The sequence below is a fragment of the Apostichopus japonicus genome, chromosome 19 (genome assembly GCF_037975245.1).
Source record: "Apostichopus japonicus isolate 1M-3 chromosome 19, ASM3797524v1, whole genome shotgun sequence".
Lineage (NCBI taxonomy): Eukaryota > Metazoa > Echinodermata > Holothuroidea > Aspidochirotida > Stichopodidae > Apostichopus > Apostichopus japonicus.
In genome coordinates, this window is record NC_092579.1 from 2,387,517 (window position 1) to 2,415,228 (window position 27,712).

Consider the following 27,712-nt stretch of genomic DNA (forward strand, 5'->3'; position numbering starts at 1 on the left):
TGAGAACAGCCGTCCACTCGTACTCGAGGGAAAAACAATTCTTGTACTCGTTTTTAGGTTGTTGCAAACGTACTACGACTACCACTGGTGTACCTAGTAATTCCCTTCAAAAAACACTTTCTTTAGCAATGAACGGTAACACATTTCAATTCATATGATAATTGAAAAGCAAATATTATTTTGAAATTTTCTGATCAGCATCATTGCACGTGCGTGTATGAAAGTGTCTGGGCGATAAAGAATTTTATGATCGAATAAAATAACTTCTGATACTTACTATTTTTTCCTCGTCTTTTGAAAGGGTCTTAATTAATTTTGTCAATGACAAACAAGTTTTGAGTTATAAGTAGGGTAAAATTGCCGATCAAATTTTAAAAAGCTAGTTTAAAGCAGGATTATTGGTCGATTTAAATCACACTGCTTTAAATCTTGGTAGAAAATCCCTTCACTTTTTACAAAACAAATCAATCACAAAATAGAATTTAAAAAAAAATTACTGAAATAATTTAAACAGAAACGACGTATTATTGTAGATCTTTTCATAATTAATCTGGTCACAAGTATAACAGGGTGTTTGTATCTAACAAAATTAACAAATATTTCCCAAAGAAAATTGTAAAAACTGTGAAAACTGAGTACAAAACTATAAACTATATCAACAAAAACGAATATGGGACTAAGGACCACTATAGATGTGATGGAACATTGATTGGCAGTTCCTTGAACGTTTTCCTTTCTACAGATAAACATATAGAATATTGAATATGGAATATCGAATATGGAACGTCGAATACCGAATATAGAATATCGAATACAGAACTATCGAATGTGGAACATAGACTAGGGTGATATAATTTCAAGCAGATGGGAAAGGCCTCTGAAGAACAAGTGACATGTCAACATAGAAAAGTTATCTCAATCTAAGAATCAGTTTGTTGCAAAACACTGGGAAATATATTTCGTTTGTCTTGATTATTTCTAACAGGATGGTCGGTTGGTGCGTCTAAATGATGATGATGGTGATGATGATGGTATTGGTGATGCATTGATCAAATTTCTTGCAGTAAACTATGTGTATTACATAAGGCTATTAACTGTTTATGGGTGCCTCCCCCCCCACCCCAACAAGTGATTTCGTCAAAATATTGATATAAACCGAATCAGTATCCATTTCGTCCGTTTCTATTTTTGGATATACTTATTCAGTGACGTGTTCATGTTGTACTTTGTTTTGATTTCGCTCCTAACCTTTCTCTTTGTTTTATCATGGTGAACATATCTTGCTCAGACGTATTGATTGTAGTGTATGTTAACAAAATTAAAGCCAACTGAAACCCGCTCGGAGAGAACAACACACGATTCGATAATAAATCAATACATGTCCTAGTTATATTTAATACTATTCTGATTATGTAATGTAGGCATGAATTGCACAATCTTTGCATTTCATAGATAATCTTGAGCCTTTAGTTAGTGTTTGAATAACTTCACGCGGACAGAATTCAAACTTGCACAAAGTTTTTCCTACGTGGATGGAAGCTAATTCGAAGATGCCAACAGCCTCATCATCCCTCAGTGATTAAGAGACAGTACTTTTTCAAGGTGAATAAAAACACCGCTAAGTGAAGTGCTTCTTGAAAAATTTCCAGCAGCACGTCCTTCTCCATATCCAGTTTTTATTGATAATGGAAAAGTTAACTGTTTAACAGAAGTACCCCTCCCACTCGTTCGAGCAAGACTGGTCAATAAAGAAAGGCACGTGATCAAGAGGTAGTGGAGTGTGGAGTTGTCCACGCACTAAGTAGTACGTACACCAGGAAGAAATAACTTGCTGAAACAAGGAAAATCAACGCAGAACACTCCCCGCCCGCCCCCCCCCCACATCCCTCTAACCCCCATGTCCACTCCTCTCTAACGTTCCTTATTGTTCCTAAATGGAAGTCCATTTTGAAGAAGCCTGTACGAAGGACCGTTGCGTCGCATATAGACAGTGTGCAGGCAAAATAATAATCTGATAAAAGGAGAAACCAATGATTTGAGTTGATTTTTATTCACTTGTCCTTTTCTATTCTAACATGCATAGCGTTTACAAAGCACATCAATATTATAGGGGCAAAGGTTATCTTATCGAACCCTACCAAATCGTGCTGTATCACACTAATGATGTGTGAACAATGTGTAACAATGGATAAAACATCTAATTGATTCTCCCTATGTCAAACAAGACACAGTATTGTGCAGGGAATTGGGTTAGCTAGCATCGTATTACAAAATAGTACACAACTTGTTAGACTGCACATACGACGATACTGAGGCATGCAAAGCAACATATTAACTATGAGTAACTATTAGTACTATTCTATACGATAAGAACTGACTCAACTGTGATCTGTTAACCAGTAACTTGAAAGAACACAATGTTTATATTCTACATGTTTCATATTATGTAGTCTACATCGAAACATAAGTCACTTCTGTGACATGATCCTGAACTTCATTCAATCTTGCGATCTGAGAGCTGTAAATTTGCTTGAAATTTATTTTCATTGTGTTAACTGAGATGATAAGTGGATCCGTTTTGTTCTTGCTAATCTAACGTGTAAAGTGTGCAATTATAGACTTAAACAAGAACCTGTAATTAATGACAAAATGTGGCTAAGCAGAGAAAAGATATTACAAGCTATTCATAGAAACATAACATTAGAAAGCAGATGTACAATTTTGGACTAGGATCTAGAGCCTCCAATCTAGAGGGTCCAAGGCCCCCAATCTAGAGATCCCAGGGCCCTCAATCTCAAGGGTCTATGGCTCCCAATTTAGAGGGTCCAGTGTCCCCAATCTAGAGGGTCTAGGGCCACAAATCTAGAGGGTCCAGAGCCCCAAATCTAGAGGGCCCAAGGCCCCCAATCTAGAGGGTCCAGGGCCCCCAATCTAGAGGGTACAGGGCCCCTAATCTAGAGGGTCCAGGGCCCCCAATCTAGAGGGTCCAGGGCCCCTAATTTAGAGGGTCCAGGGCCCCTAATCTAGAAGGTCCAGGGCCCCCAATCTAGAGGGTCCAGGGTCCATAATCAAGAGGGTCCAGGGTCTCTAATCAAAAGGGTCCAGGGCCCCAATCTAGAGGGTCCAGGGTCCCTCATCAAGAGGGTCCAGGGCCCCAACCTAGATGGCCCAAAAGTGAGGAAGACCAAAACAATGTGCTCTATTAGAATCATTTCACTGAATATCTTAAATAAACTAATATAAGACTTCCTAATTAACAGAATAGAGCAAGTTATACATCAATAAAATATTGTCAATAAGTTTGTATTTTTTAATCCTTTCTCTCCATAGGAACTTCCTTCGAACAACTGGTGCATGGTGGATAACCAACAAACTGAGGCAACTATAAACGAACAAGAAATAAATTCTTAAATATTCTTGTGAGATCTTCACAGTACACAGGCGCAGTGCACATACATACGTCCAGTTTTCAGAGCTTGTTGACATCAACAGCCCCAGCTGAGAATTCTTTCTGAGGGGAAGGATGGGTGGGGGTCTGGTGGGTCCTGGATTGATCTTCATGGACTTCCAGGAGTCATGAGGTAATATATTTTTGGACCACTGACTTACACTCATATTGGTGATGATCTCTAGAACACCTAGAGTCAATGAGTTACCAGCTGTACTTGGACTGCAGTGTGTAATTAGACATGATAATTTTTCTTTGGTTTAATCTAGTGGGGTTTAACACCCTCTCACCTCACCCTTCACTGCTACCCCTCCATTTCCCTCCTTATGTTCTCAGAACTAAACCAACTACACACTGCCAGGAAAGCAGACAGTGTCCTACAGAGATACAGTCATTGTTCTGGGTAGTTCAATTCATATATTTTCACTCAATGTTTATTAAATATGCCCCTCCAAAATGAGTAACTCCCCCCCCCCCCAACTATATTGCATAAACTTGTTATCAACATTGCAACAAGGTGGTAGATGTCTTTCCAATGACAACTCAAACTCTAAATCGATGATAACAACTGAGCCTTACAAGTATAACAGCTCTGTTTAAAATCTGTCCACTTATGGATCTATTTTCACCTACAACAAAATTCATATTGATTTTTGTTTTCTCATGTTTGGCAAAATATTTGAAAGTACAATCTATTTGATATATTTAATTGTATTTTTTAGCTCTAACCGAGGCCTAAAGATTAACGAGACAATCAAGGTATTTTAAGCAGGCATGTCCATGATTAGAGGATGAAAACTTGAAGAAAACTTCACGACTGGAGCAAACATTTATCCTGAAAGCAAAAACAGAGAGAGGATTAAATTTATAAATATTTATCAGTAATGTAATCACACAATAGGGTAACATAATGCCCTTGCTCAAGAAATGCACACAGCCAGTAATGTTATCACACATTATAGTAACATAATGCCCTTGCTCAAGCAATGCCCTCAGCCAGTAATGTGACCACACATTATAGTAACATAATGCCCTTGCTCAAGCAATGCACACAGCCAGTTATGTGACCACACATTATAGTAACATAATGCCCTTGCTCAAGCAATGCCCTCAGCCAGTAATGTGACCACACATTATAGTAACATAATGCCCTTGCTCAAGCAATGCACACAGCCAGTAATGTAACCACACATTATAGTAACATAATGCCCTTGCTCAAGCAATGCACACAGCCAGTAATGTAACCACACATTATAGTAACGTGAAGAGAGAATGAAATACCCACTATTTAATAGCGTCAGTTTAAGCTTTGAATTTAAGAAAAATCAGGTCTGATCATCTCCTTCTTCTGCTTTAGATTGTTTGGTCTGAAAACAAAACAAACAAATTCTCTTTAATATTCACATTCCATCAAATACCTTCCAATACTGTGGAATGCAGATTGGCAAAAATTAACATCTAACATCGTAGATACAGGCAACTAAGGTATATAAGAGTTGTGTCCTTCATAATCAAAAACTTAAAACCTAAAGCTTGTTAAGTTTACAATGTCATCCCAAATTAAACCGTCCTTTTTCTTGTCTTTTTTGAGAATCATTCACTGATCAGCACTGTCAATAAGTGTCTCAAACAGAACCAAACCATAACTGGATCATCAGGAAGCGGGAAGCAGTTTATACACCCCACTGGGTCTTTTCCTTACAGTTAGAGCAATTTTTATAAATTGTACTTTCATGACACACATCAAAGCACCTCTACTGACAGTATGGTAAAAATGCATGGTATAATGCATGGTAAAATGCATGGTAAACGTATCCTGACTCTGCTTCACAAACTTTCTTAATTATTCCTACCGTCTGTTCCAATGCTTTGAAGTATAACATTGTCTTTTAGTACCGCATAGAATGGTGCTAGCATTGGACAATTGTCCATTACTTGGGTGTCATTTTCTGAAAATGTAGTGTAATTTTGCACAGCTATAAAGTAAATTTCATGGCATGGTCCTCAACCATGGATACAAGCCCCAGAGGAATCTTACTAAATCACTGAAGCTAATTGTCATCAATACAATTTTCAAAGTTTTGTTTCCCCAGGTCTTTTCTTGTACTAATTTGGTATAGTTTCTTGACTGAGTTTTAATGGTTTTAATGCTTGATAAATCTGATTAAAGTAGCAAAGAATTCATTAGCTAGAATCATTTTCCAAACAGTGAACTTAAAATTACAATTTCTGCACTTTATCAACTGAGCTATCCAGCACTATTCCAAACATTGAACTAAGGATTACAATTTCTGCAATCTACCTACAGAGCTATCCAGCACTATGCTAATAGTATATCCCTATTAAGTTTTAACCACCTCTTTACCCACTATCAGAAGGCCCATTAATTTGCACATCCAATCCCTCAAGGGGGAGGGAGGTGGCGGGAGGGGGGGGGGACAGATGGTCAGTGATTTCTGAAAAGCAGACTTTAGCACCATGGACTATAGTGAACCCATGTTGTTTGGTAGTTGTAATGAAATAGCAGCAAGGGTGAGAATGGGTCGAGTTGTAAATGACACGTTCCTTAAATGAATTCAGGTTTGTATAAAAGTACAGATCGGGCAGTCTTACTCACCTTCACGATTGGTTTAGGAATACCGACAAGATCGCAGAGCTGGTTACGGATGGGACGAACAGCAGATATGGAATCTTGCCTACATTGAAACCAAACCAAACAATAACATTTTCATATGATATGTTAAATTTAAGTCCATCCCCCCATCCAATCCCATCTCAACCCACCATCACCTCTCTGATGTTGCAAAACAAATCTGTCTTATGAAATCTAGCTGTAGGGTGGCATGTTGGAAGTGCAGTGGAGAACAAGTTTACTGAATAAATGATTTCTTACATTCTTTCACATGATCTGCTGGAATAGTCTATTTATCTCAGCCATGTGTGCTTTACTCGATATTTAGCAGAGCAACCAGTTTCAGAACTCACCAGTTTGTTTCGGTGAGCAGTTCTTGGACAGTCTCTGAGTTCTCCTCTGGAAAAATGTCATCATAAACAAGCAGCGCTTCGTACAACTTGTTAGCTGCTGTCTTTCGAATCTAGATGAAATGAGGAAATCCCTGGTGAATTTGCAAACTTGAAAACATATTTTATATTAGGACATCGCAGATTAGAGAGAAGATGGTATTATAATTATTAACAATTTGTTCAAGTTTGTTCAAGCAAAACAAAGTTCTATACAAATGTGAAACAAATCCACTATATGTAGTCTTGCTCAGTTAATACCAGAATAAAAAACATGTGAACACAAACATGTTCACACTGATTAAGCTCAGTTATTACCAGAATAGAAACATGTGAACACAAAAATGTTCACAATGATTAAGCTCAGTTAATACCAGAATAGAAACATGTGAACACAAACATGTTCACAATGATTAAGCTCTGTTAATACCAGGATAGAAACATGTGAACACAAACATGTTCACAATGATTAAGCTCAGTTAATACCAGACAAAAAAACATGTGAACACAAACATGTTCACAATGATTAAGCTCAGTTCATACCAGAATAGAAAAAAATGTGAACACAAACATGTTCACAATGATTAAGCTCAGTTAATACCAGAATAGAAACATGTGAACACAAACATGTTCACTATGATTAAGCTCTGTTAATACCAGGATAAAAACATGTGAACACAAACATGTTCACAATGATTAAGCTCAGTTAATACCAGACAAAAAAACATGTGAACACAAACATGTTCACAATGATTAAGCTCAGTTAATACCAGAATAGAAAAAAATGTGAACACAAACATGTTCACAATGATTAAGCTCAGTTATTACCAGAGTGTGAACACTAAGATATTCACAATGATTAAGCTCTGTTAATACCAGAATCAAAAACATGTGAACACAAACATGTTCACAATGAAAAAGCTCTGTTGATACCAGAATAAAAAATACGTGAACAGAAAAGGTTTGCACAATGATTAAGCTCAGTTAATACCAGAATAAAAGACATGTGAACACAAACATGTTCACAATGATTAAGTCACTGCAATAAGATATTCCACATCTGGAATCAAGTGTGCAGTAGTATGTTTTGAAATATCATGGACACCTAACCTTATCGAACAATTTCTGTATCACCATAATGTCCCTTTAATATAACAGTTTATACTCTGCTTTGAATTCCAACATTCTGCTATAAATCTCGCTGCAAATGTTTTTTTATTTTAAAGTTCCCTGGGTTATAATGTTTCAATATTCGTGAAAACATGTGAATCACCTTATGATGTACTTTAATTAATATTATATATTATTATTATTAATATCTCAAACTTTAAACAGCAAGTATCGCTTATTTTTTTTTACAGAAAAAGATTCAACACAAAACAATTGTCCTACCTTTGGGTACCGATGACAAAGGAACAAAAACAGCTGGGAGAGACATTTCCTCCTAATGTTACCTTCAAACTGGATTAGTGAGCAGAATCTATGATGAAAAACAATGTAAAAGATAATGTTTCGAGGGACAGGGTAAAATGTATGCTTTACTTCTACATAGTGAAGGAGACTAGCATTGAGTCATTGTGGATATTTATTACAAACAGCTCACAACAATCACAAAGACCTATTCAGCAAAGATATGATTCAGTGTGTGATATCAAAAACAATGTAGATATCTTACCATACAAAAATAGGAAGTTTACAATCATAACAGAAGATAATCTGGTGCTCCAATGCAAGCAATCCACCGATTTTATGTGAATTCAAGATTCAGGACACAGAGAATGAGTACATAGACACTGTAGGGTCAACCATAATTAAAGCACCACCCTGTCCTCTGTCCCCTGTCTCCCCCCCACCCCCACCCCCTCCATTAGTTTAAGTCATTAGATATATAATGCTGAGTACTTACAGGTCTATACTGATCAATAGTTTCTGGGCATCTCCATATTTGTATATCCCTGTCAGGGTCAGCCATGACTAAAGCACCATCCTGCCCCCCCCCTGCCCTCCCCACAAACCCCTCCATTAGTTTAAATCATTAGATATATTATGCTGAGTACTTACAGGTCTATGCTGATCAATAGTTTCTGGGCATCTGCAGATTTGTTGATCTCAGCTTTCAATGTCTTGAGGAGACTTGTCGGGAAAGACGATCTGCAGATTCATCATACATGAATATTCATATCAGTTCAGATTCGGCATTAATGAATATGCATAACGGTTCAGATTCGGCAAACATGAATATTCATATCAGTTTTGACCTCCAAATGAATACAATATCACACTAAGATAGACACACAGATTTACATTTCACTGTTTATACTAACTACTAGAAATCATTAAAGATGAAGTGAAATGAATGTCTGGGGGTGAATACAAAAGATTGAATACAAATATTAAATTTATTCTAAACTGGAGTCTTTTAGGTGAAAAAAAGTGGAATATATCAAAATATTGGTTTCCAGTTGGTCATCAAGGCATCAGCAAATCCAGTTACTTGATGCTAATATTGCATGCAACAACTTCAAAGGACAATGTGTTATTTCCATTCTTTTACTTTCATGTCCCATGTCGTACTGACCGTACGAAATATCCTGTTTCTAACAGAGAAACATTAGAAACTGTTTGTACTGTCTGTATGAGTGCTTTGAAGCACAATATACGAGGACAGTACAGAGTGATATTAGCGGTGACGAGTTGTCCCAATTTAGCTGACTTGTTTTCCACTTCTCACCGAACTACCATCCTTAATTACTAATGAGATTGACTTTTATGTATTAAATGTTTAGAGTTTTATGTGGTAGTGTTCTGACTAGTAATATAACAAACAACACAGAAGTAATCATTCTAGTCTCTCTTAAGCTCCAGAAATCAGGATTAAAATATTACTTTGACACAATCTGTTCACATTACATATTAATTCAAATATTTGGATAGGTTATCTTTCTTGATGAAGTGGTAAAACTGCATTCAGCAGTCACATAATAGCAGATTTCACACTGAAAACCCTTCAAATGCTTAATTACACTTTGTTTACATTAAAGGGGACACCAAACTCAACTCAACTCATCATGTTTAGCTTATATGACTTAAGGGGGGGGGGGGGAGTTTTTCATGACAGTTATTACTATCATATGGATAACTATTAGTTTTCATATAAAAAAAATCAGTTCCAAAGCAGAATACTAACTCTTTGCTTGCTAGAAGATTATCAAAAGATCCACTGGATAGCACCAGGTCGGCCATCTTCATCATTGGAATGGACACTCTGAAAGTCAGAAAAACAGGGGAAAAAACAGTTTGAATTGTAGTGACCATGGAGGGGAAGAAGGGACAAGTAAAGATTGCCAAAAAATATTTAAAAAAATATGTCAAATATAACTCATCTTCAAAGTTTTATTGAATCAATCATAAGATATCATTCCATACACAACTGTTACGGATTACTTAAGTATAGTTTTGTGTGTGTTTGTCGCCATCTACCTGTTTTCTTGGTCATTTTGTTAACTTGGCTTGTTATTTACTATGTAATGTTGCGGACTGTATAATGCCTAAACTCTCTTGAAACAGTAAAACCTATGTACTAAATACATTTTGTTAACTTGGCTGGTTATTTACTATGTAATGTTGTAGACTGTGCGATGCCTAAACTATTTTGAAACAGTAAACCTATCTACTAAATACATTTTATTAACTTGACTTGTTATTTACTATGTAGTGTTGCAGACTGTGCAATGCCTGAACTCTCTTGAAACAGTAAAACCTATGTAATAAATACATTTACTACACATTACATTGTTTAAAATATCTTGAAGTACAGTAAATAAAGTTATAATATGGTAATTTCTCAGTTTTCAATCTATCTTTTAGGTTCACTTTTTACAGACAAACCTGTCAATTTTCTGGAAATCTCTGAAGATTTTCAATACAATGTCAGTCACAGTCTGTAGTTCATCAGGACTGTTGTGATTCCTCAGGAAAGACAGCAAGGATGAACCTGAGTGTTTGACCTACATAGTAACATTGAGGTAGAAAACAGGTAAGAGGAATGATGTATGTACATGGAATAGTAACATTGAGGTAGGAACAAGGTAAGAGGAATGATATATGAACATGGAATAGTAACATTGAGGTAGAAAACAGGTAAGAGGAATGATGTATATACATGGAATAGTAACATTGAGGTAGGAACAAGGTAAGATGAATGATGTATCTACATGGAATAGAAACATTGAGGTAGAAAACAAGGTAAGATGAATGATGTATCTACATGGAATAGAAACATTGAGGTAGAAACAAGGTAAGATGAATGATGTTTGTACATGGAATAGTAACATTGAGGTAAAAGCAAGGTAAGAGGAATGATGTATGTACATGGAATAGTAACATTGAGGTAGAAACAAGGTAAGATGAATGATGTATGTACATGGAATAGTAACATTCAGGTAGAAGCAAGGTAAGATCTTTAACAGGATGGTGATGAGATATCAACATGAAATTGTGATGAGGTATAAACAACAGAGAATATATTTTTAAAGGGTATCATCGACATAAACAACGATAACCTGTCAACAACCAGATAGTTATGAGGCATAAACAACATGTATTTAGCATCTACAGCAGAATAAAGAATACAAAATAGAGATCAGATTTCAAAGTAGTAAAGTGGTATGAACTATATACCCCTCCCCCAGATTTGGACTTCTGGTCACCCTCAGTCAACCCACAATGGGTGACGACTCCATCCTCGATACTCAGGAGCAATAAAATTTCCATGGCAACCGTTGCTATAGCAACTCAGATAGCGTAAATAGGTTCCAATCACCAGGCAACTACAATATCTCATCTAGAGTTGTGCGGGATCCCGGTAGTCAAGTGAATCCCGGTATCCCGATCCCGGTATTGACTAATCCCGATCACAAAGCAATGTGTAAATACTACCGGTAGTGGGTAAACAACCGGTTATTACATTTGAAAACTTTTCATTGTAAATTTTTGAACTTGAAAGGTTGCCCTATTCCAATATCATGGAAAAATTGGGAACCCCCAATTTCTGTTTGTGTACGGATTACAAGTTTAATCCATGTGCGAATGTGTTAATCTAATATCGTATGTCGAGTATGAATGAAGGATGGTGTGGGTTGCTTTTTTCCAAGGTTTGTGCTTTTCTTTTTAAAAGTGTATGTTAAAAAACAAAGGCCCTAATATAGCGTGTTATTTTTATATTTTTATTTGGTTTTCATAACCGTGCGTGTAAGAGTATGTACATAGCTTAGGCTATGCATATTGAATGTATGACATTGACAGTCTCGATCGTAACTAAGTGCTTTGAACCGTCGATGAAAGTTGAGGCAAATCCCGGTTGTATTTATGATACCAGGATTCATGTTGCAACACTACCGGTTGTGTGAAATTTGCACTACCGCACAACGCTAATCTCATCCTGACTTACAGTATGGAACCGATGAGGTGATACAGTTCTGTTATCAGGTGACTTACCAGTGACTCAGTGAGACCACCGACGCTGACCGTCAGACCTAACAGGACATGGTATTGATACTGAGGTAGAGTGAGCAGCTGTGTTATTTTAGGGAAGCAATCCGACGGTGCGCTCCAGTTCAGTAGCTCGATATCAGACCTGCCAGGGAAAATCAAAGACAAGGGTTTAATATCTACCTAAATACTGCCACGGAAATCAGAGACAAGGGTTTAATATCTACATAGATACTGCCACAGAAATCAGAGACGAGGGTTTAATATCTACGTAAATACTCACAACATTAAAGGAAGCATGATCTTACAGGTTTGCCACATTAAGAACAAGTCTAATTAAGCATTTGAACATCTCAAGAAAAGTACTTCCGTAGTGGATAAATATTGACAAAGTTTGTAACACTACCAAATTCTGTAAGGGTTCACATAGAACGACGCTGCTTTACTTTCAACATAAAATATGAAAAGAAAAACTGAAAGAGAATCAGGCGGCATTTACATTGCAGACCAGACCCTGTGTTTGGTGTTCAACATTAAATCAAGTTCAAGTGATATTTTTAATTTCCTCTCGGTATCAGAGGCCATGCTTGCAATCACCTTACTGTCAGCTCTGTGACCTCTGCAGCACTGCTATTAATGTCTACTTCTATTGTGTCTATTTATGCGCATAACAAACAACTAAAGAAGTTACACTACAAATTGAACACACCAGTACAAGGTCTGATCCTCACTTGATCCTAGTCTATCCAGAGATGTCAGGGCCTGATCTGTGTTTACACTACAAATTGAACACACCAGTACAAGGTCTGATCCTCACTTGATCCTAGTCTATCCAGAGATGTCAGGGCCTGATCTGTGTTTACACTACAAATTGAACACACCAATACAAGGTCTGATCCTCACTTGATCCTAGTCTATCCAGAGATGTCAGGGCCAGATCTGTGTTTACACTACAAATTGAACACACCAATACAAGGTCTGATCCTCACTTGATCCTAGTCTATCCAGGGGCTCAAATGTCAGGGCCTGATCTGTGTTTACACTACAAATTTAACACACCAATACAAGGTCTGATCCTCACTTGATCCTAGTCTATCCAGGGGCTCAAATGTCAGGGCCTGATCTGTGTTTACACTACAAATTTAACACACCAGTACCAGGTCTGATCCTCACTTGATCCTAGTCTATCCAGAGATGTCAGGGCCTGATCTGTGTTTACACTACAAATTGAACACACCAATACAAGGTCTGATCCTCACTTGATCCTAGTCTATCCAGGGGCTCAAATGTCAGGGCCTGATCTGTGTTTACACTACAAATTGAACACACCAATACAAGGTCTGATCCTCACTTGATCCTAGTCTATCCAGGGGCTCAAATGTCAGGGCCTGATCTGTGTTTACACTACAAATTAAACACACCAGTACAAGGTCTGATCCTCACTTGATCCTAGTCTATCCAGGGGCTCAAATGTCAGGGCCAGATCTGTGTTTACACTACAAATTGAACACACCAGTACAAGGTCTGATCCTCACTTGATCCTAGTCTATCCAGGGGCTCAAATGTCAGGGCCAGATCTGTGTTTACACTACAAATTGAACACACCAGTACAAGGTCTGATCCTCACTTGATCCTAGTCTATCCAGGGGATCAAATGTCAGGGCCTGATCTGTGTTTACACTACAAATTTACCACACCAGTACAAGGTCTGATCCTCACTTGATCCTAGTCTATCCAGGGGCTCAAATGTCAGGGCCTGATCTGTGTTTACACTACAAATTTACCACACCAGTACAAGGTCTGATCCTCCCTTGATCCTAGTCTATCCAGGGGCTCAAATGTCAGGGCCTGATCTGTGTTTACACTACAAATTTACCACACCAGTACAAGGTCTGATCCTCCCTTGATCCTAGTCTATCCAGGGGCTCAAATGTCAGGGCCTGATCTGTGTTTACACTACAGATCAGACCTTAAGCTCAGGGTTGTACACCATGTTCGGGATCTAATGTAAATAGAACTTGAGAGACCACATTCCCTTGGACATAACACATTGAAAAACTCTAGAAAACTACTTACTTGGGAAATATCTTCATAAGTTCTTCCCTGTGTGGAATGTATGGTACCACAGGGCTCTCTTGGTGAAGCAACTTTAATAGAATCCCACCAGCGACACCGCGTGTCCGATCTATCTTCTCAGCGGCTTGCTGAACAAGGTTCTGTATCAGGAAAATGTAACTGTGGGGGGAGATACAAATACAGCCAACATCTCAGAAATGATTCTTCTTAAATGGAATTGGGCATTACTTAATCGAGAAGATGTTTGGTCAAGATCTGTCACACATCCATCTTTAATAAATTTTCATTATTATGACCACTTCTGGGAGAGTGGACGGTATGAGTGTAAAACTGTGGAAAATACATAGTGAAGTTGGTATAACATAGTAAAATACAAACTTACATAATGTACTGCATACTAAAACAAGTAAATACACATTTACATAGGGAATCCATACTTATGTAGTGAAATAACATAGTAAAACCGCATACTGACATAGCAAAATGTATCCCAAAACTAATCAATACACATTTACATAGGGAATCCATACTTACATAGTTAAACAACATATTAAAACCACATACTGACATAGCAAAATGTTTCCCAAAGCTAATAAGTACGCATTTACATAGGGAATCCATACTTATATAGTGAAATAACATATTAAAACTGTATACTGACATAGCAAAATGTATCCCAAAACTAATAAGGACACATTTACATAGGGAATCCATACTTATATAGTGAAATAACATAGTAAAACCGTATACTGACATAGCAAAATGTATCCCAAAACTAATCAATACACATTTACATAGGGAATCCATACTTACATAGTTAAACAACATATTAAAACCACATACTGACATAGCAAAATGTTTCCCAAAGCTAATAAGTACGCATTTACATAGGGAATCCATACTTATATAGTGAAATAACATATTAAAACTGTATACTGACATAGCAAAATGTATCCCAAAACTAATAAGGACACATTTACATAGGGAATCCATACTTATATAGTGAAATAACATAGTAAAACTGTATACTGACATAGCAAAATGTATCCCAAAACTAATAAGGACACATTTACATAGGGAATCCATACTTATATAGTGAAATAACATAGTAAAACCGTATACTGACATAGCAAAATGTATCCCAAAACTAATAAGTGCACATAGGGAATCCATACTTATATAGTGAAATAACATAGTAAAGCCGTATACTGATATAGCAAAGTGTATAATGACATTAGTATAAAGTACACATTTAGATACTGAATCCATACTTACAGAGAAATACATACTCTACTAGCATACACACTTACACAGTGAAATATCAATATGAGGTAATACACAACAATGAAGGTAATTCATGCTCAGGTAGGAATAATATTAAAATAATAATGGTGATTTATGACGAGCCCATATCCACCCGGAAGGGTGCTCAAAGCACGGGAGAGAACTAGAGAAAGATGCAAAAACAAATGAACTAAAGAACAAAACTACGAACGGTTTTCTCATAAAACTTTTGGACACTTTCTCCCATCTACATCATTTAGACTCCTTGGTGTACTGCATGATCTGATGGCCATAGTTGTGCCCAAACAAACCTGTCAGTTTATAGTGTTGTTACTCATATCAATCACAAAATTCAAACTGAACTATAACGAGGTGAAATCTTTGTAGATAGTTCAAGGTATGTTGTTCTTACCTTCCTTGGTCCAACAGAGACTGGTCACACTGTAAAACTAATTGCATTATCTCAGTAAAGCTCACCATGCATGCTTCACGAACCCTGCAACATAGAGAAATATCAGATCAATTTTATAGAAAGTTTGTTTAAATTATCACATTTATTCTGATGATACCTTAGGGGGAAGGGGAAGGAGTGAGGGATAATGGTACAAATAGAAGTTATTTCATTCAAAAGTAGTTTCTAATATTCTTAATAACTTTATAAAGTTGTGTCCGCAGAATGCTTGCAAATAAGCTGAACTAAATTCTTACAATTCTTCCCCGCAACAAACGCCAAGCTATGTAGCAGATTACAAAATAATTATAGTCACCTCCAAAGTCGAGGCCAAAAACATAACGAACAATATTTTAAGTCCAAATGAAGATATATTTAATATGAGTGGAAATATTTAAAGATTTATTAACTACCTCAAAACATTGCTTATATAAAATGACTCATTTCTTAGTTTATTGAACCCCCCTCCCCCCTGCCCCCCCCACATTATAATTTAGTATTTCCTCACCATGCTCCGACATCTCCTCGACTATCCATCGTGTAGTCTTTCATGCCTTCAAAGAGGGCAGTAAAGATTTCCTTTAACTGGCTGGGACTGATGCCTTCCTTGGATTCTGACCTAGAGATACCGACTGTCGTGCAAATACTGCAAAGGGAAAAAATGTAAAACCAAAAGGGGGAATCAATTTCTTTGCAACTTTAAAGAGAACAATAAGGAAAAACAGTTTAAAATGATTTTGTTATTAATAATATTGCAAAGACCCTCAACAAGCAACATTACTCAATACTTTAGAAGAACCATCTTTTATGGTACTTCCACTTTCCATCTTACAAATTTAACTTGAGAGAGGAAAGATGAAGTAAGAGATCACATTATATTTATGTTTTTCTCTCGTCTGACACCACTTTTTTCCATCCCCCACCCCCCCCCTACATTTACAATATCATACCCTTACCTTGACATTGCAGTGAAAGCATCCCTCCTGGCCTCAGCAAACTTTTCACTTGTTGCTGTTTTGGTTGCGGCACCAAGCAAAGTTTCTATGACCTAAACGAGAAATATTAAAAGAAGAGCTTTGTAAATCTGAGTTTGGAGGGTGGAAAATTGCTGTGACTTCTTTCTCAAGTTCAAGTTTAGGTTAAACCATAGCAAGAAGGGGAGGGGAGGGGGTGTTTCTTTTCACTATTTTCACTTTGATTGAACCTGATTATTTCCTTAATTGAGTCTAAAATTGAGGTTTTGCTTGCAATTTTTTCACTGTGAAAGTTTAAAAATTTAAGACTGGGTTTAAATGACTTACACTACTCTGGTGACAATTGTAACATTAAAAATGATATGTACTATCTAATTCAACCATAGTATGATTCAACAATATTATATAAAACAATGGTTTTGTACAGATATTAGTACAAATAGTAAACAGTATAAATCATCACAAACAATTTCATATTTAGATTCTTAAACTGAAACAGTTTTGGTAGATGTAGAAAGACTATATACCTGGTCAACTTTACCCAAAATGAAAAATTTAGGAAGGACTCCTAATGCCATTGTGGCTCCCATTCTTGTGAATTCTTGACCACTCTTTGCAGCAGTCATATATCTGTTAAGAATCTCGTCTACACAGATGGAAAAAAAAACAATATATAATCAAACTTAAACAATGAAAACAAATAAGATTATAAAGTACACACAGATGCACATAGATACACAGCACACATAAATATGCAATGAACACCCATAGAATTCCCATAATTTTGTTTTTTCACAAGATTGTTAAATATTCTATCCATCATAAACATACAATATTTTGTCTCACCTTGCTTTGCAGGGATTGGTTGGCCATTCTCTAATTGATAATACTGATTGCAGAGCGCCCTCAATGCCAAGACAGCTTTATCGTGAATGTCTGTCACCGTACGTAGTGTTTCAATGATGCTGTCGTCTAGTATTGATTGCCAGTGATCTGTGAAAGAAGAAAGAATCATTGTAGAAACAGTTCTCTCATGAGTATACAAGTCATTTTAATTATGTGCCTTCATAAAGGTTTGAATGGCACTGACGTGTGCAGTGCAGACAGTGTCAGGCTAGAACTTATATCGGAGAGGCATCAATTCCAGACTTATGGATTAATACTTAACAGTCTGATTAACAGTTTAATGTCCAAAAGCTATTACAGAGTGTAATTAACTCTGTCTCTGTATAGAAGTTCCATCTGGAATGTATCAACTGAACGAATAATATCACACTGCAAACAGTTAAACAGCAAAGCCTGTATGAGGGCAGTATTCAGGGCAGTCTGGATGAGGGCAGTATTCAGGGCAGCCTGGATGAGGGCAGTATTCAGGGCAGCCTGGATGAGGGCAGTATTCAGGGCAGCCTGGATGAGGGCAGTATTCAGGGCAGTCTGGATGAAGGCAGTTTTCAGGGCAGTCAGGATGGGGGCAGTATTAAGGGCAGTCAGGGTGGGGGCAGTATTCAGGGCAGCCTGGATGAGGGCAGTATTAAGGGCAGTCAGGATGGGGGCAGTATTCAGGGCAGCCTGGATGAGGGCAGTATTCAGGGGAGTCAGGATGGGGGCAGTATTCAGGGGAGTCAGGATGGGGGCAGTATTCAGGGCAGACTGGATGGGGGCAGCATTCAGGGCAGTCTGGATGAGGGCAGTATTCAGGGCAGTCAGGATGGGGCAGTATTCAGGGTAGTCTTGTTAAAGGCAGTATGCAGGGTAGTCCTGTTGAGGGCAGTATTAAGGGCAGTCATGATAGGGGCAGTATTCAGGGCAGTCAGGATGGGGGCAGTATTCAGGGTAGTCTTGTTGAAGGCAGTATGCAGGGCAGCTCATTTGAGGGCAGTATTCAGGGCAGCTTGGATGAGGGCAGCATTCAGGGCAGTCTGGATGAGGGCAGTATTCAGGGCAGCCTGTATTAGGGCAGTATTCAGGGCTGCCTGGATGAGTGCACTACAAACCTCAAATAAAAAGAAACTGAGCAAGCCTTTCTGCTAATCATTTTTCTGATCAGGAAGAATGTTATTGATAAAAGATGATATGAGAATTTACCTACTGTGTCCTGTTCAGGACAAGGCAGCTTGGACAGAGACAATTTCTGGATGAGCTCGCAAGCAGCCGGTTTCAAAACTTCTCCCGTCATACCTTTGAACATCTTTCCAATCTCCATCTATAACATCAATGAAGGAACGTGACGATAGATAGCATCAGGAAAGGATAAAAGGTGGGCAAGGCTAATCAATATATTAAAACATTACTGGAACAAGCAATAAAAATAAATGACTACATCTGTTTGATGATCACTAAATTCATTTCTTGGATAAATACAAATATAACACCAAGTGCTTTTATCATTACTAAGATTAGCATTTGGAATAAATTCTACTTGACTTGAATAAACAGAGCCTCTACATATTCAACTTTCAACCTTAACCCATGACACTCACACATTAGAAGGTGTAGTTACTGATTCACCAATCTGTCAATGAGACTTAAATGGTCTTTATGGTAACTATATGGTATTTGTCAATGCAAATGAGCACAGACTGAGTATAATTAAGTCTTCTTTGTACGTCTGTAATGAATGAAATTCCATTTTGAAAGATACACGGACAAAACTTACGGTTGATGTTATCTCTTTGAGTGCGCTAATACATTCACCATCCAAGTAATCTGCGATGGTTCTGAAAAATTGAACAAAATGAAGAGAATTAATCATTCTGGGCAAACAGTCACACGTCACATCTAGAGTCAACTTGAGGTCAACCAAAAGGGTCACCCAAAGGGTCAACCAAATGGTCAGCCTGTCTGTGAGATGTCCCTCAAATAGACATCTTTCAACTTTCATGTTCTTAAAAAATCACGAACGTATGTTAACAAATGTCTCATAATTTCATCAGACTCACACAATTGTTTCCGGGCAACAATTCACTCTGTAATTCTGTGGAGACTGTCAGGTAATTAACAGTGTCTTTGTTGCTGTTGTTGTTTGTACTATTATTTTGTCTCACTTTTCTTTGTATAAATATCTTTAATTTTTTCTTAATGAGGGTCCCCAGTGAATGTAAACGCAGGCTAACCTAGCTACTTTTCACAACTATGGGGAAATTATGAGTATGATAATCTCAAAAGTCAAACAGCCATCACAAACAACGACTGCTGAGGCTTCAGCAACATGTCTAATAAGTCACTTCTTATCAAGCCACCTTACACTCACAATTCTCTAAAACAAATGGAGACTATTTTTTCTTTCTTCAGAGACAGACAGACAGACAGATAGAGACCTTCTATTCACCAGAAAGACCAATGTCTAAAGAACACAAGTAAAACCAGTATATTATAGATTTACCTGTTTTCAGACTGAGCAAGAAGCGAGAGTGCATGCACAATTTCAGCGACAGCGAGGGTTGCACCGTGTCTTGTGTTTAAATCAATTCCAGTACACAGAGGAATCAAACGGGTGACCACTATGAAGAGTCAAAACATCAGAAAAAAATATATATATGAACGGAAATTACAATTAGGAGGGCAGTAGTAATGTAGAGAGGCTACTACACAGCATTTGTAGTTAACCATAGGCTACTTCACAGCATTTGTATTTAAAGGAATTCTTCATTGGCAGTCTACTGGGTATATGGAAAAAAGAACTCCATAATTTTTTCATCGCCACACTCCTATTTTCATCCTATGATTCAGGAGAAGTGAATTTTTTAACCTCGCACCAACTTAATCTAAGATATTTTGAACAGTGGAGATCGATGAGCGACTGTGACGTTATTGCTGCACTTCCTTTCGGGACTGCAGGGACGCTATCATTAGCAAGCTACAATTTAGTGAGGAAAGTTCAAATTTCTGAAAGTAAAATAGTGATTTAGATGGAAATTTCCTGGTAACTTGCAAGTTAGAGTGATATTATCTACCACTGCTGTTAGAATCAGCAATGGGTGATATTATCTACCACTGCTGTTAGTATTAGCAATGGGTCATATTATCTACCACTGCTGTTAGAATCAAGCAATGGGTGATATTATCTACCACTGCTGTTAGAAACAAGCAATGGGTCATATTATCTATCCCTGCTGTTAGTATTAGCAATGGGTGATATTATCTACCGCTGCTGTTAGAATAAGCTGAGTGTTTACCTTGTGATTTCATGTATTCTGGGTCTTTGACGGTCAGCTTGTGTAGAGCCTGCGAGGTTAGTTCTCTGATGACGCTGTTGGAATAATATTAATAACAAGATCAGAGGATATGATGTTATAATCAGTCACATGATCATCATGACCTAGACCAGTGTTTCTTAACAACAAAAAATTACTGATCAACTGTAAGCAATAGTTTAGGTTTGATACTGTTTATGAAACAGAGGATAATTTATATAAAAGTGACTTCTTACAGCTAATATTTAGTGGTATGTAAGGTATTAACAAACAAAATTACTAATCTACTGTAAACAATGGTTTAGGTTGGATACTTGTTAATGAATCAAAAGGTAATTATATACAAGTGACTTCTAACAGCTAATATACAGTGGTATGTAAGGTATTAACAAACAAAATTACTAATCTACTGTAAGCAATGGTTTAGGTTGGATACTTGGTAATGAATCAAAAGGTAATTATATACAAGTGACTTCTAACAGCTAATATACAGTGGTATGTAAGGTATTAACAAACAAAATTACTAATCTACTGTAAGCAATGGTTTAGGTTGGATACTTGGTAATGAATCAAAAGGTAATTATATACAAGTGACTTCTAACAGCTAATATACAGTGGTATGTAAGGTATTAACAAACAAAATTACTAATCTACTGTAAGCAATGGTTTAGGTTGGATACTTGGTAATGAATCAAAAGGTAATTATATACAAGTGACTTCTAACAGCTAATATACAGTGGTATGTAAGGTATTAACAAACAAAATTACTAATCTACTGTAAGCAATGGTTTAGGTTGGATACTTGGTAATGAATCAAAAGGTAATTATATACAAGTGACTTCTAACAGCTAATATACAGTGGTATGTAAGGTATTTACAAACAAAAAATTACTGATATTCTTCGCTCTATAAATCCAAGCACTGATGTTTCAGTATTTCTGTTGGCATTCTGCAGAAACTGATTGTGCATTGGATAAACCTTCAGGATAGATTGGTTGTCCAACAAGACAAAACTTCTTAAAGATAGTATCTTAGCAACTCAGTATGCCAGACATGTAGTCTAAATTATGTGGACACATTATAAATAATTATATCAGCTTCAAAAAGAACTTGTGATTAAAATAATGTCCATAGCATTACTTTTATTTCGTATAATAAGCACAATTGAAGTATGATTTAGTTTACAATAATATGTGCCTTTAAATTTAAACAATTAAACTAAATTTAAACTAATATATGTACTTAGCAAAATTTGAAATAATTCTTGCATACATTACACAAAACTTCCAAGCTAGAAGAGGCAAAATGCAGGAGATTACTAAAGGGATTTGGTGCAGGAGTGGGTAAGGAGTGGGGGTGGGGTGATTTTTATAATGATCACACATGTTACAATTCACGTAGACACTGCTATGTAATGAATTCTGAAGATTACAAAGCAAACACTTACAAGTCCCAGTGAGCAATCTTGATTGTGGTTAGATGATCAATCATGGCTTGAGTGTACTCCTCAAACTGAGCAATGTATAAACTGTAAGACAAAACAGAACAACATTTGTTAACCCTTTAACAACCAATATAGGAGGTCCCTGGGGAAATTATTTACAAATCTTAATTACTAAAAAATCCAGTCACCTTTTGGCAATAGGAACCCAGGTATTGTTGGAAAGGTACTGAAATGAGGTTTCCAAAAATTGTCTTTGTTTTTCAGAATTGAGCTAATTACGTATGCAAATATGCAAATGAGGTCATTCTATAGAAACTGTACTTTGCTTTTCCCATTTGAAATATTTTGATGAAATCTTTTGGACTTTTGATTGTTTGATTAGTTCAAGACATGTTAATTTAAGGCTGGTGAACCACATCTCGATCACTTTCCTTCAGAAAAGAACTAATAAAACGCAACCTGTGTCCTTGCGCACCTTGTCAAAACAGAACTACTGCAGCAAGGCTAAATCAATATGAAACAAAGATTATCTCTGCAGATCAGCAGTGTCTATTGTGTTAAACTGAACAGAAACAAAGATCATGTCCAATGCAGCCTTGCTGCAGAATGCTTCATCCCATTCAGCATCTAGTTTTGAATCAATGCCTAAGCTTGCAGTATGCTGTCAATATATAACTACTGCAGCAAGGCTAAATCAATATGAAACAAAGATTATCTCTGCAGATCAGCAGTGTCTATTGTGTTAAACTGAACAGAAACAAAGATCATGTCCAATGCAGCCTTGCTGCAGAATGCTGCATCCCATTCAGCATCCTAGTTTTGAATCAATGCCTAAGCTTGTGTTACGTTGTCAATCAGCACTAGTGCAGCAAGGCTGAATCAATATTAAACAATAGATTATCTCTGCAGACCAGTGTGTCTATTGTGTGAAACTAAACAACAGCAAAGATCATATCCTATGCAGCCTAGCTTCAGGATGCTGCAGCCCATTCAGGATCCTAGTGTAGAATCAATGCCAAAGCTTGCGGTATGTTTAATACTAAAAGAATGGTCCTACAGTATCCTCTGTAACGCTAACAACTCTTCTAAAACTGCAGAAAAATCTATTTCGCATATAATATAACACTTGGGATAATCTCTTCACTATAAATATATCTTAGCAAACTGATTATGCTCTGGCACTGCTAAAAGCATCTTTTTGTAGCAGAAGAAAGTACTTTCATTGCCTTTGTACAAAACCAATGAATATAACACTAACCAGCCTTATTACCACCCTGATTACAACACACAAGTAGGTTCTAGCAGTTATGCAGATTTCACTCAATTTTATTCATGAAAATATTATCCTGACCTGTTCTTCTTTTCTTTTTCTTTGAGAATGTTGATAAAATGACAAACCATGACTAGGATGCCACATGAACAAGTTGTGAGGGAGTCACAGGATCCAAGTATTGACAATGGACTCACCTTATGTTTAGATATGTGTTGACTTTACTACTAACAGCGAAGTAATCTGCTGTAGTAACAATGTCAATGCCGTGAGGGAACGTTCCTTGTCTCCCGACATTCTCCTGGAAAGCAGCCTGAAAAAGTGAAAGTAATTAAGACTAAATAATCATGTTTATGACAGCTCCAAAGAACTGCTCCATCGAAAATAAAGTCCCTTGCCTCTCAGTTCAGTATTCACTCCATCATTATCTTCTCCTTCCTCCAATGCCTGCCTCTCCAATTCTCATAATTTATTGCAAGTCCTAAACATTAAATCTTAAACACAGATCGTTTACAAGTTAATTTTCTGATATTCAAAATTAAAAGTACAGGGTTGCTTTTCACAACATAATGTCTTTAAAGCTGTTTATGAGAAATGTTTGATAGCTCAAGAAAGCATGTTACACTTCGAATCAAATATGGATGTAGATGCAAACAGCATTTTCACAACAGTCAATAATAACAATAACAACAAAAACAACAATGCTTATGCATTTAAATATCACTATTTGCACTTCCAGAAGTGCAATGATATAAAGCAATTCACAGACACAAAGCAACATTAACTTTTCAGTTCACACTTTGGCTGAAAACTTATAACATTATGAACTGATTGGGATAATGGCTGGGGAAGAAGCATTGACTTATTAATAGTGCAAACCAGTATTGAATTTGACAATTATGAAATTTAAGGCTAACAGTTTTACTTAGACACATGGTCTGATGAAAAGGACTGGCATTTATGTAATTTTCAAACTGTAAAGCAACCAAATGCATTAGTAAAGTTTCTTACATTTTATCTTAAACTTAATTTCTCCAATCAACAAAGTGAACACTCACCGAGGCAGCTTTTCGACAATTGACTTCTCTATCAAAGATGGTGGCAATGACGAGAGACGTTGCTATGTTATTGACATGACCTTTGATGACCTCTGGGTCGTAGGCCCTCGCAAAAGACCAACAAACATAACAAGCTGCATCGCGAACGTGTGATCCTGTAATTGAAGTGAAACAGAATAGTTAAATTTCAAAATTTCTGAAAGAAAAGAATATTTGACAATCATGAAACTTAAGGCTAACAGTTTTACTCACTGTTCTATTTTGCTCCTCTCCAACTGAACATTGTTATTATTTTATGAAGGAGACAAGAATAATGTTTTACTTCACATAATAGTGATCTCTCCATCCTTAATTCAAACTTAGAGATGTTTGAAATACATCTCCATAAAAACAATCCATTTAGATGTTTCGCACGGTTTATGAAGAAGTCAAAACATGGAAGGAAATATCACAATGTACTGACTAGATTCATTTATTATATGAAAGCCAGAGTTGTTTGTCCACAAAAGAATCAAAACATCAGAAGGTTCATAATCTGAACTTCTCCACTTGACAATGCCATCCCAAGATCACCCTTGTAGCAAACTATTTAAAAACTCCATCTTACCTTTTGCTAAAAACAAATTGGACGCACTTCTAGTGTAGAAATATTCAAGAGCTACATCAAATTCCATTTTCATGAAATGGGGGTGGGGGGAGGGGGAAGAGGGAGGGGGTAGAGGGAGTGGGTTGGGGGATGTGAGGTCTTTAAAATACCAAATGTAGACTTACCCACACTACAAGCACCTCTCTTCTCATCATACAATAAAGCCTTAAGTACTACTGGAACAACTATGAGGAGAAATAAAAAATAACCATCATATTTCAATCAAAACTCAAAATAATATTTATCACAGCAATTATCAACATTAAAAATTTCCAGCGTCACTGATCACTCTGCTCAATGGTAACTGTAAGCAGAGAGTTACATTTAACAATGTTAACAGCGAATAGAAAAACCAACTTTCGTCAATGCAGGTTGCATTCCAATACCAATTTTACTTGTAAGTGGTACTATACATTGACAAACTGGCAGCCTCCAAACATGACTCTTACACAACGTGTTCATCACAAGCATCTCAATCATTTTAAATCAAGATTACAGTTGGATTTGACTTTTCATTTAATTGAACATTTCTTCGAAAACTATTAGAATTTACAAAACATTGGATAAACATTAATAGTGAAAGCTGAAACAGAGGTGTTAATGTCATCATTAACTTTGCATCAAAGGAGCAGTTTATACATTTTAAAAGCAAACTATCTTCAAAATCAAATTTAAAATAAAACGAAAACTGTTAGCCAACTGCTTATCCACCATGTGTAAGAGAATATGTAAAGTATAAAGTGGGCCTGACGTTGCGATCCTATCAGGATCTTCTTCAGAGGCTGAATGACCAATTCAGCCTCTGAAAAAGATCCTGCTAGGACTGCAATGTCAGGCCCACTTACTTTACACAAAATCAATTTAAGTAGAATTTGGACACTAAATATTATTTAGATTACACATAAATACAATCTTAAGATTTCCCATGTGTGCATTCTTTCTTTCAGAAATACTTTCAAAATGAAATAAAAGTAAAAAAAGAGATTTGCTGTGTTGAGTCATTTCCAGTGTTATATGAGCCATATGATAGGGTAATTGTATGGAAAGTTTATCAAGTCTGGCATAATTTGGGCATTACCTTCTGGTAACCTCTCAGGGACAAGTAGCCCCCTTCTGCCAAGTTCAGCCAGTGCAAGACATCCCCCATGCCAAGCTTCATCTCTTTCTACAGAGCTGTGTGAGGATAACGAATCATCATGTCTTGGACATTATACAACAATGTGATGTGGAAATCTCAAATCCTATATACAGCAGCATTACCAAATCTTTACACTTAGACTCGCAGGTAAATCTTTACTCTGTCTTTGCCTTACATACATTGGAGACTTAAGGAACAGTGGTTTGATTTTCAAACACAAGTTCTGCAAGCCCTCCTTTTAAAAACAATGTAACATAACAGACAGAAATATGAAAAATGTTGATCAAACTTTTTGAGTATATAATCATTTATGAACAAAGCAACATAGCAACAAGGAACAAAGACATCTGACATGAGAAAATGTCAGTGTGACAATTTTCTAACAAATACCTTATAAATTATCTCCAAAATGAACAAAATGTTTCTTTTTTTTTTCGGAACAAATAATTCTTTCACTCCTGGTCAAACAAATAGGTTCCTTAGAAATTAAATGGTTGCAATGTAAACTGAAAGCGCCAATTCAACTTCAAAAAGATACTTATTCAGGCGTTAGAAAAACTAAGATATGGTTGCCAAATACATTTTATATTTGACTCCAAAATACAGGATCCTATTATTATAGTTGATAACGAGGACAAAAAATACAGCAGGACACATAAAACAAGAAGACTAGTACCTGAATAGTTCAAGAACAGATTCTACAACTTGGTCGGCCAGTTCTTGCGGTAACCTGTTCGTGATCCTCCCAACACTGTCACATTGAGAAATAAGGAGAGATGATCAGTTCATTTGACAACTCTTTGTTTGTAAAGCGATTAAAACTTTGACAATTGAGCAAAATTCTTCGTTTTGTATCTTGCTATTCTGAGACTTGGAGGTCCAAAATTTCAGTCAACATCAAACAGATCAGTTCTAATTATCATCACATCTTACACAAAACTTCTTTTTGTTTCTAATTCTTAACTTACCATTCATTCTTCCCTTAGTCATAGCTTGAAGTATTTAAAAAAATTCAATATGATATTAGACAGAGGGCATACTTCTCCAAAACGAAAACTATAGATTCACTTGCACAAATAACCGTGACCATCAATGGTAACAGAGATATGCAAACATCTTAGGGAGAGGGGAAAACTATATCTAAGATGAAGAGAGATATACCTAAAACAATACAAATGTAGAACGACAAAAGGTTCATTTGTATGAATAATCACAACTT

At 36.6% G+C, this 27,712-nt stretch overlaps 1 protein-coding gene across 1 annotated transcript in view; it reads right to left on the reverse strand.

Moving 5' to 3' along the window:
- Nucleotides 1–2,031: 2,031 nt before the first annotated feature.
- LOC139959916 (tubulin-specific chaperone D-like) overlaps nt 2,032–27,712 on the reverse strand; it is a 35,542-nt gene continuing 9,861 nt past the window's right edge. The window contains exons 11-35 of the mRNA XM_071957849.1: nt 27,170–27,244; nt 26,434–26,528; nt 25,481–25,540; nt 24,710–24,864; nt 23,849–23,964; nt 22,385–22,465; nt 20,920–20,993; nt 20,127–20,244; nt 19,401–19,461; nt 18,830–18,947; nt 17,591–17,737; nt 17,272–17,390; nt 16,727–16,818; nt 16,279–16,416; nt 15,732–15,815; nt 14,036–14,194; nt 11,966–12,104; nt 10,358–10,476; nt 9,657–9,734; nt 8,531–8,620; nt 7,862–7,949; nt 6,434–6,543; nt 6,066–6,144; nt 4,734–4,815; nt 2,032–4,283 (exon numbers count right to left, since the gene is read on the reverse strand). Of these exons, the coding sequence (XP_071813950.1) occupies nt 4,774–4,815; nt 6,066–6,144; nt 6,434–6,543; nt 7,862–7,949; nt 8,531–8,620; nt 9,657–9,734; nt 10,358–10,476; nt 11,966–12,104; nt 14,036–14,194; nt 15,732–15,815; nt 16,279–16,416; nt 16,727–16,818; nt 17,272–17,390; nt 17,591–17,737; nt 18,830–18,947; nt 19,401–19,461; nt 20,127–20,244; nt 20,920–20,993; nt 22,385–22,465; nt 23,849–23,964; nt 24,710–24,864; nt 25,481–25,540; nt 26,434–26,528; nt 27,170–27,244 (2,437 nt within the window). The 3' untranslated portion in view covers nt 2,032–4,283; nt 4,734–4,773. The remainder of the gene's footprint in view (nt 4,284–4,733; nt 4,816–6,065; nt 6,145–6,433; nt 6,544–7,861; nt 7,950–8,530; nt 8,621–9,656; nt 9,735–10,357; nt 10,477–11,965; nt 12,105–14,035; nt 14,195–15,731; nt 15,816–16,278; nt 16,417–16,726; nt 16,819–17,271; nt 17,391–17,590; nt 17,738–18,829; nt 18,948–19,400; nt 19,462–20,126; nt 20,245–20,919; nt 20,994–22,384; nt 22,466–23,848; nt 23,965–24,709; nt 24,865–25,480; nt 25,541–26,433; nt 26,529–27,169; nt 27,245–27,712) is intronic.